General features: G+C 28.2%; 2 protein-coding genes across 6 annotated transcripts; one reads left to right on the plus strand and one right to left on the minus strand.

The window, feature by feature from the left end:
- Positions 1 to 5,959: 5,959 nt before the first annotated feature.
- Positions 5,960 to 8,037, minus strand: LOC149878537 (uncharacterized). 5 transcript variants are annotated; one of them, XM_090072888.1, is made up of 6 exons: positions 7,829 to 8,037; positions 7,530 to 7,586; positions 7,204 to 7,376; positions 6,868 to 6,935; positions 6,546 to 6,661; positions 5,960 to 6,211 (listed from the first exon to the last, which is right to left on the minus strand). In XM_090072888.1, exons 3-6 carry the CDS (start codon positions 7,330 to 7,332, stop codon positions 6,195 to 6,197), a joined length of 330 nt encoding a protein of 109 aa, XP_089929014.1. In that variant the 5' UTR covers positions 7,333 to 7,376; positions 7,530 to 7,586; positions 7,829 to 8,037; the 3' UTR covers positions 5,960 to 6,194. The 5 variants fall into 5 exon arrangements, with proteins under 5 accessions (XP_089929014.1, XP_089929010.1, XP_089929013.1 ...); XM_090072887.1 differs by lacking the exon at positions 5,960 to 6,211 and adding an exon at positions 6,300 to 6,460; XM_090072886.1 differs by lacking the exon at positions 5,960 to 6,211 and having other exon boundaries at positions 6,300 to 6,661; positions 6,868 to 6,932.
- Positions 8,038 to 10,685: 2,648 nt separating this feature from the next.
- LOC149878538 (uncharacterized) lies at positions 10,686 to 13,644 on the plus strand. The gene is made up of 2 exons (XM_090073288.1): positions 10,686 to 11,253; positions 13,535 to 13,644. Exons 1-2 carry the CDS (start codon positions 10,878 to 10,880, stop codon positions 13,612 to 13,614), a joined length of 456 nt encoding a protein of 151 aa, XP_089929414.1. The 5' UTR covers positions 10,686 to 10,877; the 3' UTR covers positions 13,615 to 13,644.
- The last annotated feature ends 5,302 nt before the right edge of the window (positions 13,645 to 18,946 follow it).

Below are 18,946 nucleotides of genomic sequence, written 5' to 3' on the forward strand. Positions count from 1 at the left end.
GAGCAGGTTTTAAACAAAATATTTTTCAATTCGTAATGTAAAGCAAAGTGTCCTCCAAACTGTTTAGAATGGGTATTTAGAACATTTATACTGGTTGCGACGTCAGAAAAAGTGATTTAGAGTAGTTTCCTATTGAGCAGAATTCAATGATTTTAAATGTTTAATGTAACATGAACCCCTTTTTTCTTCTAAATAATCCTGCTTCTTGAAACTTATATTGCTTAACAGAAAAGATGGTAGCACAACTTACAAGAAAAAATTTTTGGAAAATATCTTACTTACCACAAACAAAAATTTATATCATAACCTATGCATAACAAACAAAAAAATAATAACATAAGCCTGAAAAGGTACATTTTTTCCAACTTATTTTAATAAATAAAAATAGAGCAATTGGATTTGTCTACTAAAGAAAAGATAAAGTAACTCAGTTACTTTATCTATTTATCTTTTATGAAAAACTTTGAGCTGCTAAAATCGAAAAAAAACACTTAAAAATATATAATAGTTTTTCCCCAATATGAGCCTTCATGTTGTTGTAAATGCATTTTACAACTCACAATATAGATTACATAATCAGTACAGGGTGTGGTAGCAATTTGCAGAGTTTTAGAAAGGTTGACTTTAAAAGATCAAATTTTTTACAACAAAACGGACGAAAATAGTTTTATTTCAAAAACATTTTTCAATAAAAGTAAAAAAGACTGAAAAGTTAACTTTACTCCTCAATAATACAGATCCTCAAATCACTTCCCTAAAAGAGAAGAGATTAGATGATCTTCATTGTCTGGTACAGTTAATACGGTAAAAAATGTAGTGGTGCTGGAAGGGCTCAAATGCCAACCCCTGTAAACAAAAAATTTATAAAGAATTCACAGAAAAATTTATCAAAAGAGTTGAAAAGAATCTAATCATGTCTATTAGAAAGACTGTCCAAGTATTTGATGAGAAGATTCTTGGGAAGGAGTGTGTTAAGACTATCGGTCAACTTTTGAAAGAAAGACTCAAAGCTCTCAGATTGAAGTGATCAAAAAAATTTTTAAATCAGTTATCAAAATCTTCTCAGATGAGAAACCACCTGTCGTTAACTGTATCATTAACAAATGATCGATTTATTGTTTAAAAAGGTGACTGTGCCCCAACTTCACCAATCTCATAAGATCCTAATAAATACTGGTAAATACAGGGAAGGAAAGGTTGGGTGCATGGACCACCTTCAAAACATATCACCTTTTTTAGAAAAATCTTCTCTCAGAATCACAAACTAAAAGTATTCCTTCTTTTAGTTTTTTTTCAACAGAAAATATCTACGAAGAAGTTTTTTTCTTTTTAAAAACTGATTTGCTTTACAGTAACTGTAAAGAAATTCATGCCGCTTTGTTCTGCGCTAAATATTAACCATCATAAATACTGAGATCATTTGGCTTTCAGCTTTGGAAGTAAATGGTAAAGTAACTAATAATAAATGTGGCTGTAACGCCAACCCTCGTGTAATTTCTCTCATAAAATCTTGAGTTTTTAGAGACCTTATTGAAAAAAAAAAGAGTGGCGTTATGTTGAAAAAAAAAATCTGAAATCTCAACAACATATTAATATGATGTTTCAATTATTATATGATCCTATTGAGAGGATGAGTTTGGTAAAGGCCAACTTACTTTGGTGGACCTCTAGAACCAAGGGTAAAAAAAGGTGGAGGGATTTAAGCCGCTCTCCACCCCATCTGCAGTTTTTTTAAAGGCTTAAATTATTTTTGGATGGTTTTTTTTGTATGTGACTTAGAAAAGTTTATTTTTTTTTTTGCATATGACTAATATATGAAACCGTAATAAAGTTTTGCTGTTTGTTTTTTTTTAACAGAAATTTATTTCTAAAAGATTAACTTTCAGCAAGAAAAATTTTCAACAGGCTTTTTTCTGCTCTTTTTTTCTCAATTGAAATTACATTTATACTCGTTTTTAGAACAGCTCCTCCTCTATCAATTCCAATTTTGTAGTTGCCTATTACCAATAAATAAGAAAAATGCTCAGCAGCTCATCAATTCATCAGTCATCAAAATTTTCATTAATATCATAAGAATAAAGAACATCTTCGTCATCATTCTACTTTTAAGGATGAAATTCATAATGTTAACAAAGTATAGTTTGTTAAGATAATGAGTCTTGTTTTTTGTTTTAATATTCAAATGATAAAAGTGTTAACTATTTATTGTTGTTTTAACACCAGGTTCTATTCATTTTTCGCGCGCATTTCAAGGTTTGATAAAAGCAGCAGCCTTCTGGGTTTGTTTCTAAAATTTCAAAAATGATCAAAAACTGAGCAAAATGATCTGCTGAAATTGGATTTTCCACTCAACGTTTAATATTTTTCCAACCAGCCCTTAGTTTTCAGATTGCTCCAAAAACGCGAAAAAATTGAAAAAATGGATAGTAAACTATGCGTTAACACTCAAAATATGTTAAATACATACAAATTACCGGTCAACTGCAATTTATGATATTCGTATGAACTTCAAACATCCGCAAAACTTTGTATCCGCCATGATGGGTGGCAAAAAAAATGTAAACAAATATTAGATACTAAAAGCCGATCTGTTTAAAATGATTTAAATTCTTTTTTGCCTACAATTATGCGATCACAGTATTACGAGAGTCTTAGTTTGGAAGCAAAAAAGAAATACGAAGAAAAATGATCAGTTCTAGAGATTATTTTTGATTCGTATTCTTTATCAGAAAAAGACTGAACTAACTAATAACGTAGACAAATGGCCTAACCTGACTTGCTGATAACTACAGCTATCTAATCAACTTTCCAACTCAGTTTACAAGTTTTAGTTTAAAATCTTACAAAGGCCTTGAATCTTACAACTATGTAACCAGTGGTCTTGTTCACAACGTTCTTGTAAAGTTCATTCATGGTGTAAAGTCTATTTATATTGTTACCAGTCGTGTAAGACATGGTCAGAGCATTTTTTCTAAAACTCCAAAAAGGGTATGGGTTAGCGTTCAAGAAGATGGTGAAATTATAAACGCACATTGCACATGTATGGCAGGTTTAGGTGAAGTCTGTTCTCATATTGGAGCAACATTATTTTATTTAATGCTAACATCTGATTATCGGAAAAGAAATAATGACGATGCTTGTACATCTCAATTGTGTGCTTGGTTGCTACCAAACTTTAAGGAAGTTACTTATTTGCCACTTTCACAAATTTTACCGATCCTAAAAAAAAATTTGAAGCAAAAGTAAAGAACAAAACACAAGTAAAACCATATATTAAAAAAGCCTTATCCATTCCAGTTCCAAGTAAGACAGAAATTGCTAACTTTTACAGTAAAATATCAGGTAATACAAGTGATAATGTAATTCTTCGTTTATTTCCTGAATATAGTTATAAATATATACCTTTAGTTGCAAAACTAAATACAATTATTTTTAACTTTTACAAAAGAGAACATGAACAATTAAAGTATCATGAATTCGTGCAACTTTCAAATAAAACTTTTTCAGATATAAAAATAAATGAAGATGAAATTAAATTGATTTCAGATCATACAAAAACTCAATCTCAATCAAGTTTATGGTTTAGATCACGTGCAGGGACTCTAACAGCTAGTAAATTCAAAGCTTGTTATCATTCAAATACAGCCATGCCTTCTAAAAATTTAATGATGCAAATTTTTTATCCATCAGAAAATAAATTTATTACCAAAGCAACAAAGTATGGCTGTGATAACAAAATTGTTGCTAAAAATTATTTAAAACCACATCAATTAACAACTCACAAAAATGTTGAAACTTTTTATTGCGGATTGCTTAAAACACCCAGATGGCCATACCTAGGAGCAACTCCTGATGGTATTATAAAATGCACATGCTGTCCTCATGAATACATAGTTGAGATAAAATGTCTATTTAAATGCACAAAAAGAAATGTCTTTGAACTGGCAAATAATGGTAAAGAGTTTTGCATGGAAATAAAGAACGGAAAACATTATTTAAAAAGAAATCATCAATATTTTTATCAAGTTCAACTACAAATGTTAATTTCAAATATTCCGATTTGTTATTTTATCATGTATGATGATGAAGCCAGTCTAATTGGAAAAATTTATGTTGATAAAGAATTCCTCACTTAAAACTTAAACAAAGCAAGAGATTTTTTTATTTTAGCGATATTACCTGAACTCCTTCCTATATGGTATTCTAGAAATCATAATACTTTTGTAAATATTGGGGCATTAGAACAAAGTAGCAATTTTGAAACAATATGTACTTGAAGTGAAATCAAAGAGTGTATTATAATTAAATGTTTTGATTTAACTTGCGTTATAAAAACCTATCATCTTAATTGTCTTGGACTCACAAGCAAATCAATGTTTTAAAAAAAGTTATATCGAAAATTTTGTATTTTATTAGTGTATAGAGAGTTAAGTAAAGGAGAATACCCAGCAAATATTTAGTCTAAAAAAGACGTCTTAAATACGTCTTTTAGACGTATTAGACGTTTTTTATACATCTAAAAGACGTCTTTTTTAGACTCGATGTTTGCTGGGTAGTAGTTTAAAGCTTCCTACATTTTTTCTTTAAAACTTACGATATTTTCTGTTCTAAATAATGTATATATTATGTACTACATACATGCATACATACATACACATACATACATACACATACATACATACATACATACATACATACATACATACATACATACATACATACATACATACATACATACATACATACATACATACATACATACATACATACATACATACATACATACATACATACATACATACATACATACATACATACATACATACATGCATATATACATACATACATACATGTAAACTTTGTTTTTAACTATGTACTTTTAAAATACTGTGTTGTTTCCTGGGATCTATCAGCTCATTTTGCAAACCTTTAACAAGTAAAAAATAGGTAAAATATAATATTTATTTTTTAGAAAATATTAACGTAGAACGTGAGTGTTCAGTCTTGAACTTTATGTTTAATGGGAATTATCTAAATTGACCTTATTATACGTTTGTTATTCTACTTTTCTCAGCTTAAGTGGTATGCATATTTATCTTTTTTTTTTTTTTTTTCTTTTTTTCAAAAAAAACTATTTATTTGAAGTACTTTATAAAGATAATTGCTCTGGCCGCTTTTAGTGATTACATCACATCCGCCTCAAATAATATACGAATACAATTAATAGTAATAAACCCACATCATTGTTACATTTCAATTCAATCCTTCATAAATGTTACAGTTCAATTAAATATTATCCATTAAAGTGTCATGAAAAGGACTTGCCCACTTGGTCTGGAGTATTATCATCATATGACATTCGGCTAATAGGTGGCAACTTACATTCGGGACTTTTCCTTCACCGTAATGTTTTGGTGAAATCTTTTATAATTTTCTTCACTAAATGCCCCAGCAAACATGTCAGCGTTGAATCAACGTTGAAAACCGGTCGCAAAAGATGTTGCGGAAACGTTGACAAAGTAATCGATTTTGCAAAGATATGTAACGTTGTTAAAGACACGTTGATTAAACGTTGTTGCGTAACGTTGAAAAAACGTTACTAAAAGACGTTACAAAAATGTCGCAACTAAACGTTGAAAAAATGTTACTAAAAAAGCGTTGCATAAACGTCGCAACATAACGTTGAAAAAACGTTACTAAAAAAGCGTTGCTTAAGCGTTGTTAAAGCAGTCGATTTTGCAAGGATTTGTAACGTTGATAGTAAAACGTCGATTTAATGTTACTAAAAGACGTCGAATCAAGGTTGAAATATAACGTTGAAACAATGCTTATGTATGTATATATATATATATATATATATATATATATATATATATATATATATATATATATATATATATATATATATATATATATATATATATATATATATATATATATATATATATCTTGAATTGGCAAATAAAACAAAATTGTTTGTTGAACTCTACACTTGCAATATTTCCAAAATCGATTTTTAATACAACAGTAATATAGAATGATAAATATAAAAAAAGCCTAAAATATACAATTCATAGATATATATAAAAATATAAAGATTTTTTTAAAGATTTATGTGTGTGAGTGTCTGTATATATATTTATACAATATATAAAAATACAATTTACAGGATATCGTATCGATAGGCCAGGATATCATTGAGATACAGAATCTAAACCAAAAAATAAAACTTTTATAATACAATTTATAGTCAATGAAAGATTAAATAAATGAACGTGTATTTTAGAAAAAGCGCTTTACACAAGACACAAACAAAATCATATAACATATCCTAAAATGTCATTAAAAAACTCTAATCTTCCGATTTCTGCTTTCTACAAAAATTTATTGGCGAATATTTCAGAACTGATTTTACAGCTTCATAAATCCCTGCTTCATCTGGGTATCTTTTTGAGACACTCTTTAAAATATAAAATTCAAACTTCTTGCTTAAATACTATTAGTAAAAATCTGCATACTTAAAAAGTTTAAACAAAACATATTACCAACTAAAACACGATACAATTTTGTCTTTGAAGAAACAAACTTTTGTTTGGTTTTGTTCGTGGAATTGGTTTGCCCCTTCATGTTTAACAAACAGCGCAACTCAATCATTAACAGCCTAAAAAGTTAGTAATTATTTGAATCAATATTTACAATATTGTACAATACAACATTCATGCTACAGGAAAGAAAGCATATAATGATATGCTTAAAAAAACGTATAATTATATTTATTATAATAAATATATTTCGCAAACACTTTTTAAATAATCCATTAAAAACCATTGCCATTTTGGCTTGAAAAGGTGTAGAAAATTGACCTACCACTCAATAACACGTTTTACACTATCTTTTAAGTTAACTCCACCAATTTTCGCTATTTGTGATACCTGCTTTCAAAAAAATCTTTAATCAATGTTTAAATAATTATATAATTAGAGGCAATCTTTTATAAAATCCCTTACATTTTTAAACAAACTAAAAAACATTGAAAGATGAAAAAACAAAAAGTAATTATGTAAAGAATGTCAAATTATAATAAATAAAATAAAACTATATTCTTTAATCAACTTTTCAGTTAATAATATAAATAAATTTACCATGACAACATAAAGAAAAATTCAAAAAATTCAAACTAGCAATAGCAACAGGGCAACTTACCCATTTAGAAAAAATGACACTGTCATTTAACGTAGTATCTAGCTCAATAAGTTGTTCTATTGAACTCAATGCATTTATTTGCAGATCTTTGGATACCAATGAAGAAACATTTTGAAGGTCCTTTACCATACTTTTAATTTCTAAAAGTTGTTTAAAAACCTTTTTCTGAAATTTAAAAAAAAAAAAGCAATTTATTAAGCATCTATATACATTTTTTTTTTTTAATACATACAGTTCTTTTTTTTATTTTTATTCTTTATCATATAAAAAAAAAAGAAAAGACAAATTCAAAAAGAAACCAATTATTCACAAACATAATTACTCACATTCTTCTTCAGATTCCTCTGTAATTGTGAAGTTAACTCCTTCACATACTTCTTTATCTATTAGTAATTATTTAGTAAAATAAATATAAACAATGAATATAAAAACTAAAATGTAGAATAAGTGTAAACAGAGGCAATAATAATAAAATAAACAGATTCAAAATATTACTTATCCCAAATTAGAAAGAAAAAAATTTATTTGTTATTGTACTTCACTATTAATATAAAACATTAATAATAGTTTTTTTTATTCATAATAAACAATTAAAATAGCGATGAATACAGTAAAATTTAATGACCTCCAGTTACTTTAATTCTTTTAACTCTGAGCTTGTTCCAGGAATCATCAATTGGAAACTTATTATAGGCAGCTTTCATTGCATGAACACCAGTTGGCCAAAATAACCATCTTTTACCCAACAAGATGGAACAACTGCCTCTGTTTCAATCTTATTTTCAAAATAAACAACTAAAGCCCAAGATTTTGAAGCCATTATAATAGATTATCTAAATAGATATATATTTTTTTATTTACACACACACACACACACACACACACACACACACACACACACACACACACACACACACACACACACACACACACATATATAATTTACATGTATATATACAAATAGCTGTCATGTTTTGAAAATGTTTGAAAAACTTTTCTACCACAGGATGTTTGCCCACTAAAATACCTCCTCCGACCAAAAGTTTTTTAATGGTTTATTACTGCAACAACTAATTTTAAAATGTCCAAAGTTTGCTACTGACTGAGCTGAAATTCATTTTGTGTAGATATATTTATATACATTTATGTGAAATTTAAAAAAAAGCATGTATATATTATACAGACAAACAAACACACAATATGTCTCTAAAATTTAGTCTGTTAAATTACCAAATTTAGTCCGACTTATTATATATTATTAGTTTTGATATTACTTTGTACATCTGAACATTATTAAAATAAAGTACTATTTCTAACTTAGAAATAACATTTTTTTAAAAAGTTGAGTATTTTATTAAAATGGTCAACTTAAAATAAAGTAAAAATATAGACAAAAATAACCTGAATAAATCGAATTTACCCTGAGATTTATGTGTATTATATACAATTTGATATAAAATCTAAAAGTTTTAAATTAGTCGCAATAAAAATAGGTTATAAAATATAACTTTAAAATATTTTTTATACCATCTGCATGCATTCTATTAAATTTTCCTTGCCTTTCCATTACGGCAAATTTTTTTTCTAATGGCTACATCAATGAGACAAAAATTGTCAATGTGCTACTTCCTCAACGTTGCAAAAGCAACGTTTTATTAACGTTGGCAAAAAAACAACTTTTTCAACGTTTTTTAATTACTACATTTTCAACGTTGGTATATGTAACGTTGAATAAACGTTGTTTTATAAATAGCTTAAATACGTTGAAAAAGCAGCTAATGTGTAACGTTGATAAACCTTAAACTTTGCGACGTTTTTACTGTGATTATTTGCGTACTTTTATTCAACGTTGAATAAACGCGATTTTTTGAGAAGATAATATACGTTGAAATTTATACGCTTTTTCAACGTTGAAAATGTAACGTTTAAAAAGCGGTTTATTTTTAACGTTGATAAAACATAAATTTTGAAACGTTTTTAAAGTGGCTTTTTGCGTAAAGTGATTCCACGTTGAATAAACGTTTCATTTTGAGAAGCTAAATTACGTTACAATTTCAACGCTTATTCAACGTTTCAATTTACCGCGATTTAGTATACAAAAACGGACATTGATTCAACGTTGAAAAGACGTTGTTTTTGTCACTGTAACGCTTTTTCTACGCTGCGACCGGTTTTCAACGTTGATTCAACGCTGACATGTTTGCTGGGGCGCCTTGATTATCTTGATGAAAAAATAATTGGCAAGGAAGGAAGTAAATTTTCCATGACATACAGCAGTCAAGATTGTGAAATGCATCGAGTAAACTCTGAATACCATATGGTATTCATATGGTGTGGTGCTAATATTAGCATTTAACGACGCGGTCATCCAGGAACTTCAGGATTTGGCTTAAAGCCTTACATGCATATAATTCTGTTACACTCAATTCTTCGTTTTATCCTGGTGCTAAACGAAAACACCTTCTTTCTACTTAGCTGAACTGAGTTTTGTACAAATGGAAACAAGGTACTGAAAGCCTGCGTGGCTTAATATGTAAAAGAGGGAGTTAAATGTCAAAGACTTTTATGTGGATCAAATTTATGCTGCCTTTTGCGGATTTAAAGATTTTCTTTTATACACACGCCAGAGTAATTTAAAGATTATACCTTACATTCTTAATAGCAAGCCAACCAGGGGAAAGCAACTTGAATGCTTTCCTCTGGTGGGCTTCAAACTTAATAGCCTGAAGCACCACGATCATTTTATAGTAGGTCACATTTAAGTGACCATTGAGTGCTACTGGTGAATTTGACGTTGCATCGTGAAACAGAACCTTTCAATTTCTGAATGAAGAGTTGGTAGAAAGCGGCACTCTAACGCTAAAATACCTGGGAAATGCTTGTAATAATGATTAACCAGTGAAATACGGTATGTATGTAAGTGCGGTATGATTGTATAAATGAATTATGCGTAAATGCGATATATTTGATATGTGAAACATGATAATTGTTCTTTAATAAGAACCATGTTTTTCAATAAAGTCTTTACACCGATAATATTAAATAATGTAGGACATGGAGTAAATTAGCAACAAGGAAATGTTTATTGCTTCAGTCTCTTCCGCAGACACTTTTGCAGTAATATATCGATTGACTTACTAATCCCACAATATAAATATTCTGGTGTCGAGTAAACAACTTAGATATTAATATTTTCGTATTAAATAAACAACTTCAAATTAAAGCATCATGTTTTTGATAGCACGTTGTAAAAAGTAAATTTTTTGGGATCCTAAACTCTAAAAAATTGATCCCTGTGCGACGAGGATTTTGCTTTTTAGAAGAAAACTGTTTCAGATTCCTGTTTCCTGCTTTTTTTTTTTTTATTTTAAAAACTTATATTTTTAAGTACTTCCTTAAACAAAGGTTACTTTTTTTTTTGATTTATTTTGTTATACGATATTGCCTAAAGACAGTCCTGTTAAAATATATTAACTAAATTTTTACATGATTGTTTTAATCGTTACTATAAACAAAAGTTAAAATAAGATTCTACAATGTCTATTACGGATTTACAGTATAATTTCCCAAGAGTATGTTCTTTTATATTGATACTCAGACATTGATTTCTTTTGCTATTTTAAAAAGTTGATGAATATATCTTTAAATCTCTTTGGTATTTAATTTTTTTGACAATGTTTTCAAAACAACTCTGCTGTCTTTTTTTACTTTGCATTGAAATCATATTGGTTATGGAGAGTATTGTGCTGATATCACTCGGAGCAAAAATTACGGGTGTTGGTGTAATGATTGCTGGAATAATTTTATTACCGGTAGCTACTGTACTTTTAGTGGGTCATGTATGTGTATACTTCAGAAACAAACCTGGTGAACTTGGAATGCAATTCTTTTACACCTCAAACGAGCAAACAGAAGATGGAATTAACTCAAATTTAGGGCTAAATGCGAATCAGATTTTCTCCAGCGCAAATCTATCACCAAGTGTTCATCAAAACCGATTCACTTCAATTTATCAGTTTGCAAATCCTGAAAATATATCTCAAAAGGAATGTAAGTTTATGATAAACAAAATATACTTCAAAACATGATAATTAGATAATTGTAAAAACTTTATAAAAATTGTAATAATTAAAAAAAAAGTTACTATAAAAATGTAATATCTACGATTAAAAAATTGAATTCTTTAATCTACTTTTAAACAACTAAAATACAAATCAGTAAATTACTTCATAAGAATGTTTATATTGCAAACTTTCAAACCAAAAGAATATTTAATAATGTGTTTTTAAAGTAGTTAACATCCAACTTGATTTTTTTTTCAGTTTATTTAATGTCTCTAAAATTATTATGTGTATGATAACATTTTCTTTAAAGGTAAAATAATTGAATACAAAAGAAAAAGAAAAAACAAAACAAAAGAAAAACAAAAGAAAAAAAAAAAAAAGTATCTTAGAGCATGTCTCAGCTGAACTTTTAGCTGACTCAGCTGACTGAACTTTGACTTCGCTACCGACCCTTGGTTTTTCTTAAATCTTAATGGTAATTTCAAAGTTTTATTCAATCAGCCTTTGCATACTGAAAAGTCTAAATCACGTATAAATGACTTAAGCAAATAAAACACAGGACATTTTTTGTGAATGAAGAATTTTTTTTAAGAAAATGGTAATGCATTCGATTGGATGGTTTTTTTTTTTTATTTACACAGTAATCTATATAAAAAGTAGTAAAGAATATCACAAATAATGCAACTTCATTTACAAATTCCTTTTTGATTATTAGTGATAGTCGTCAATGACATAAGAAATGAAAAATGTCTATTGTTTATATTATTTAGGGGAGAACGTTCTTATTTAATAGAATGCTTTTAGACCTAATTGCTGTTTTATGTGGTGACTTTAGGGTGGGCTCTTTACTAATTTTTGAAGCATTTTCTTTAGCAGCAGATTGAACCTTTATTTTCTAGTTCAATTTAATACATTATCATAATTATAATCATTATAATGCTTTTATATAATTATTATAATGCTTTTATGGCGTTTAGATAAGTTATAGAACGGTTTCACAGTTTTATAATTTTAACTTTGCAGTTGAAGTAGATGGAATTTCAATATTTTGATGGAATTTCAATATTTTGTTCATAACTTTGTTAATGATTTTGTTTATAACATTTTTTACTTCATTAATTAACTCTGATGGAAGGATGAAAGTTTTTCCCGTAAATTCTTGATTTACCAAACTCAACACATGCTTGTATGATTCGATCCAAAATTTTTTTAAATTCACGCTTAACAGATCAATCACTTAATCAAAGATATTTTTTATCAAAATCTCATTTTAAATTTCTTAAAAATAAAAAAAAAATTTAAAGTGATTTGAGAGCAAAATATTAGATGGAATGTTTCGTTGTTACATTCTAATTTTCATCCGAAATGCTTGTTTTTCTGATTCTTTTATCCGAAACCTAGTTAATAAATCTATTTCATTCCATATATATTTGGACAAATTAGATTGATAACACAAATCAATAGCAGTTCTTCATCAAATGATATAAAGTTAAAAAGCTTTAAACGTTTCCTACAAAGTGAGTTAATAAAACTTATTCTCAAAAAAAGAAAACATCACTAAATATATTTGCTAAACCAATAGTTTCGTAAGAATATTAACATGACACTGCAAGCAGTTTCAAATGCCAAATCATGAAAGCTTTTTGCTGTGATGCATTAATGAATATGTTTGAAATATCTCAAACTTATTCGTTAATGCATCACAATTAAGTTGGCTAGGAGATTAAAATGTCTATTAGAGTTACTGTTCTTTCAAAATATTCATTTAAATGGATATTTAAATGGAAATTACAATGTAAAGATCATAATAAAATTTGGCTTCCTAATATTTTCAAGATTTAACCTGAAGAATAAAAAAATTTCAGTTTTTTTTTTCTAAAAAATTCTTTTTAAAGTTTGAAAATTCTAAAAATGTTTTAAAAATGTGTTGTAAAATTTCTTTTTCTTAATTCAATTAGATATTTAACTCAATTTAGCTTGATTGATCAATATAATCCGCTTTTGTTTTTGGTCCATAAAATAAAGCTCGAAAATTAATCATAAAACTTTTAAAAAAACTCGAAAATAAACCTTGTAAAAGGTTTTCAAAGATTTTAAAGTTTTGGATAAAACACTTTCTAGGGCGTAACTCTTACTGTTAATTAAGATAATCGAGTACTTGTTTATAATTTAGATAATCGAGTATTTGTTTTTAATCTTACTGAAATATGTCCAGAATTTCTAACTGAAAAATTTTCGTGGTAATATTTAAATTGATTTATTTTTAGGGCACTTATCTCTTCCTGTTTATACACTACCAACTTACGAAGAAGCAATGGCTTCTATCAAGGTGGAAAATTTTTTATGAACATTAAAGTGGCCCGATGCTCAAGATGTCAAATATATATATATATATATATATACACTTATATGTTTATTTAAATTTATTTCACAAATAGCTAAAGGAAAATTTCTTATGCAAAATTTTATTTTAAATTTAATAAGATATAAAAAAAACTCATGAACAAGACTTTATCCCAGTTGATGACTCATTATAAAAAGTTGTAAATACGATTAGTAATTTTAATGAAGACGTGCAATATAACTTCTTGACAATATTGTCTTTAATTTACACGCACCGCTAACATCCCCTGTATAAAAATGCTTAAAAAAATTCAAATTCAAATATTTAAATGTCATTTTACAACTTATTAAACATTTTCCTTCAGAATAAAATCTTATTATCAAATCAAAGTCTTTTATTTTAACTGCATATTTCTGCATTGAAGCTGTGCTTGTTACTTTTATGATGAGCTCATCATCTTTATGTGAACTATTGAAAATTGAATTATAGTGCTAAACACACTTTGAATGCAACCCAATATTGGAGGATACATTACTTAGAGGTAACCAATGTACTTTGCTGACATTTGAACAAAAAGATAACTTCCTAAATCAATAAAATCACCTGTCAATTAAAAGAACTAAAAATAAATGAACGTCGAAAATAAGATATTTTAGGAAACTGAAATGAAAGCAAACAATGAACAATATCAATCAAGATATCATCTAGCCAGCCGAATGGGTTTGTCTAAGGTCTCATCTTTAGAATGTGTTGACAATTTAAAATAAAAGTTAATGTTAACAGAAACTGCATGACAAACTTTAGTAATCTTCTACATCCAGCTTTTTTAATGATAATTTCAAAATCAGGTTTAATACTTTTTAAAACATTTTTAAATGGCTTCTCTTATGCAACAGTTAACATTTTTTTATTATTATAATTGCTAGAAGAAGAGGAAGAATTTCTAACTTCATTTACATTTATTTTCTTTCTCCTTAAGTCATGCCTGGGTATAGATGTATGTTTTGCATGTGTTCTCTTACGTAATTTTAATGTCGTGGAAGAATAACTTTCCTCACAGGGGGTTCTTCATGTACATTAATTGAATTAGTTATTTGCAGAAAATAACTGTAGAAAATAAAAACTGTAGAAAATAACTGTAGTTAAAATAATTGTAGAGAATAAATCTTGATTTTCTTCTAAACAAGGATTCGTGTTGGCAAAACTTCATCTGACTTCCGAATTCTACCATGAAGGGACACAACAGCATCAGTTGGTAATTGTAGAAGGTCCCAGCCAATCATGCTCCATACGACTACCTTTGCGACCAATCTTAAAATTAATTTAACATCTTCCCAAATAATTTCTGTGTTTATAATGACTAGAGATCTTTTAACTATTTTTTATCATTGCCTTTTTGCATTTATTTTGTGCAATACAAATATTATCCACTATAACATGAACTGCAATACGGGAATCCATTCTTTCTTTAATTTGGACTGCATTACCTTTTCGAATGCCAATATTATTACTAATAAAATTAGGATTATTATCATTAGGAGCTAAAGTTGAAAAAAGTTGCGCTTTGTTGCCAAACATTAGAAAAAAAGGGTTTGAATTTAGTAGATTGTACACATATGTAGAGACTAAAAAAGAATGATTCTAGTAATATATGCTAATTGTCGATGGTTTTAATTGCTACTTTTGATAGAGATCTCTTAATGATCTGATTAGTTCTCTCATCTTGTCCATTTATTTGCGGATGATAAGGAGAGCTTATTAAATGGTAAGTATTTAAGGTAGAAAACATTTACAAACTTTCTACCATGGTCTGAACGAATCTTTTTTGGAAGCTAAATAGATAAAATAAAGTAGTAGTACACTTAGAAGCAACAAAAGCAGACTTTCTGGTATTGAAAAAGCTTCAACATACCTACTCTAAAGGTCACTAACAATTAAATATATTTTTTACTTTGAGTTGTAAGAGAAAGGGAACCAATAAGGTCTACACCTAAAAATTTCCGCAATCGATTGACCTATTTTCACAATTGATTTTTCTATGCGTTGACTTTTGTCAAATTCTTTTGCCCATTTGGGAATATTAGAAACTAAATACTCTTACTTGGGCATTAAAGAGTACTTTTTAGCTCAATTCTGGTGTTATCAAGACCAACATAAGCTCCATGATTAGAATCATGCATATCTCTCAAAGCAAGCTTCTTTACTTCATCTATTGAAAGAACTTGAGGCTTATGAAAAGCGCTTACTTAGTACAACATTCCATCTAAAAGAAAAGAATTAAATAGATGTCAAATGTGCCACAATCAACTAGCACAGGTTATGGCTAAATTTTTAATTCAAAATAGATTTTAATTATAAAACTTGTAGCATTTATACATAATGTTATATGTAACAAATCTGTAAAAGCTTATCTTAAAATAAACTCAAAACCAAAAACCTGATATTTTTCAAAATGTTAATATATATTAAAAAATAAAAAATCCTTAGCATATTTTAAGAATGTTTTATGCTGCTGCTAGCTAAAAAAGCCTGTGATTATTTGCAAGGATTAAAAAAATGGTTTAAACTTAGTAGAAGATGTTCTATGCTGTTTCAAGCATATTTCAGAAATGGTTTATACTTTTTAAAGCTAAAACCTTTGTTAATTGTCCAATCATAAATATATTGTTTAACATCTGCAACTGAATAATCGTGATCCGCCATTTTGCATTTTAAAGGAATATTTGTTGAATGGAAATAAACAAAGCTCAAGTTAAAATAAGTTTTTTTGTGGAAATGTAAAGCGAAGATTGGGTATTTAAGTAAATAACATCTCTGCAGTCTCTAAAACTAAAAGCTAATTTTCTTCTCATGAAGTTTTAACTTTAAAATTGATTTGAGAAATAAAAACGTTTTTGTATTGAGATAATTTAAAAAAATATTTCTCTACCTTGTAAAAGATTGTCAGTATTCCGTGCGGATAGAGCGTCTGATTCTTGAATATCGAGGTTCTCAATCGGAATAAATCTACCGCTAACGCTTGCAAAATCAAGATCATCTTTAAAATAATCATGTGCTTCATTGTACGTCATGCAGATGACGAAAAAGAGAAAGAAACCGATCCAATTTTGGTTTCAACGAAAATCACAAATAAGTTTTAAGAAGGTGAAACAAACTCAGTATTAGCTGCTCAATTTAGTTGAATGTTGATATTGTCAAGACAAACTGTCGAAAGAGGGGCGTTCCTTGCGTGAAAATAAATCAACCTTTCAAGAATTTTTAAAACTAGACATGAAAGTAATAGAAAACGAAAGTGAAATAAATAAATCTGTATACTAAAGAGTCAGAACTCTAATTTTCGAGGTTAAGTTTTTTAAATCTCAATCTCACCATATAATAAAAGCTGTTATGTAACAAAAATTCACCACATGCTAAGGAAAACTGTGAGGAAAGTTTTTGCAACTTTGGTAAGTAATACTTATAGTAAGTAGTACGTATAGTAAGTAAGTACTTATAGTAAGTAATACTTATAGTAAGGCTGGAACGAAGTTCCAGCCCTCTCCGACTACTCCTTGCACCCGGCGAGGAGGTGATTACAGAGATAATAATTTTAGTAGTTTTTATCAATAACTAAAAAATTGTAAATATGTGTTTTCAGTTTTTTTGTGACGATTTTTAAGGGATATTTTTGGGAAAGTATACATTATAAATCAACGAGAAAATTTGTAAAGACAAGTTTTTGTTTGGAGAGATTATTGCGATTTATCTATGTATTTGTTGAGAAAAAATAGATTACCACAATAGGGTGTAGTTCCCAAAAACATGACTGCATAACAACAACTGCATATCTGATTAATACAGTTAAGTTTTAATACCATTTATACCCCTTGTATTCCAGCTATTAATATACATGAATTAATATCACGTGTTATGGATCAAGAACCAAAAATATCATGTGTAAAGGATTAAAGAACCAAAAGGTATAGCACTTTGTAATTTTTTCTCTCATCCACAGTGTTTCTGTGCTTCTGCACTTAACATTTTTTATCTGTAGATTTTAAACTTATTTTCAAACTTATTCCTTTAATATCATTCCAGTAGTTTTATCCTTACCTGGTTTTTGCATCTCTAATACCAATTCAAAATATTAAACCTAAGTTAATAGGGGAGAACCTTAATGAATGGGACGATTATTGAATGGGACAAACTCAGATTCTTATACAAGCATCGATGTAAGGATATTCAAATTCCTGTAACAAAGAGTTATAGAAACAAGAACTCAACTGACCGACTCATCCATCCTATTGCTCAATGGCCGTAATGGCAATGGATGTTATTGTGTTTTCGAATGTAAAAAGTAATTTTTAAAAATGATTTTTTTTTCTGATATTGCAGCAATTTTTGAAGTTACGGAAAATAAAATTCCATGCTTAAATAGATAGCAGTCTCCAGTACAGCAGTGAGTAAAACATTCAAGCTTAATTAATGCTGTTTTTGGTGTGACTAATCATTTTTGGATAAAGTGATGCGCATATTGAATGGAACAAAATACTACCTATTGAATGAATTTAATAAAGTATTATTTACAGCTCAGCGGAAGAATGCTGCAGTCCCTTACTTTTATCCCCATGGGTAATGAGTATTATTTACATACTTTTGTACTGCAATATTCTAAAATGAGAAAGTTCTACTTTGATTGAAATTTAATTAGAGTTAAAACGTTTAAAGTTAAAAATATTTTTTGTGTGGTCTTTATGTATCTATATATTTAAACACATTTACAATTAATAAACTAATTTGAAAAATGATTGAATTAAATACCTTTTTTTTTTTAATTCTTTTATGTTTGTCCCATTCAATGAGACAAACATAAAAGAATTAAAAATAAAGGTATTACTTAATGAATGGGACAAGTGTCATGCTCCAATAAAACTCTCTTTTTACCAATAGCCAAATGCAAATCCAATATTTTTGTTTTACTATATCATTGAGCAAGAGTCGGTGGTTATCAAACATATTTAAATATATATATTAAACAATTTAATCTACGTTTAAAAAGCATTTTGCAAAAACTGTCCCATTCATTAAGGTTTTCCCCTACGTTTGAATTGTGGTTTATAATCTATGTTTTAATTTTTGGTTTTTTCTTAAATAGGCAAATTTGAGTAACGACTAACGCATCCCCCGTTAATTGCTGTATAATCATTTTTTTGAATGCTTAAAAAAGGGTGGGTTTTTTTATTCCTCTAAGGGGGTAATATTTAGATGCAAATAACTAATAGTAGCTTTATTTGAATCTTAGCTTTGTATGAAATTAAATAGTAAATATTTAATTTCATACAAAGCTAAGATTCAA

The sequence above is a fragment of the Hydra viridissima genome, unplaced genomic scaffold (assembly GCF_058129835.1).
Source record: "Hydra viridissima isolate aposymbiotic clone 2 unplaced genomic scaffold, HvirCarnegie_v1 scaffold_15, whole genome shotgun sequence".
NCBI classification, from domain to species: domain Eukaryota; kingdom Metazoa; phylum Cnidaria; class Hydrozoa; order Anthoathecata; family Hydridae; genus Hydra; species Hydra viridissima.

What these genes read in the sequence shown, in the direction of transcription:
- LOC149878537 (XM_090072885.1), bottom strand. Translation starts at nt 7,332, where the DNA reads ATGGTAAAGGACCTTCAAAATGTTTCTTCATTGGTATCCAAAGATCTG. An exon ending in GTGTCATTTTTTCTAAATGG is followed by an intron (nt 6,936 to 7,203) that starts GTAAGTTGCCCT and finishes TTTTTTTGAAAG; the next exon opens with CAGGTATCACAAATAGCGAA. An exon ending in GTAAAACGTGTTATTGAGTG is followed by an intron (nt 6,662 to 6,867) that starts GTAGGTCAATTT and finishes CTAACTTTTTAG; the next exon opens with GCTGTTAATGATTGAGTTGC.
- LOC149878538 (XM_090073288.1), top strand. Translation starts at nt 10,878, where the DNA reads ATGTTTTCAAAACAACTCTGCTGTCTTTTTTTACTTTGCATTGAAATC. An exon ending in AAATATATCTCAAAAGGAAT is followed by an intron (nt 11,254 to 13,534) that starts GTAAGTTTATGA and finishes ATTTATTTTTAG; the next exon opens with GGCACTTATCTCTTCCTGTT.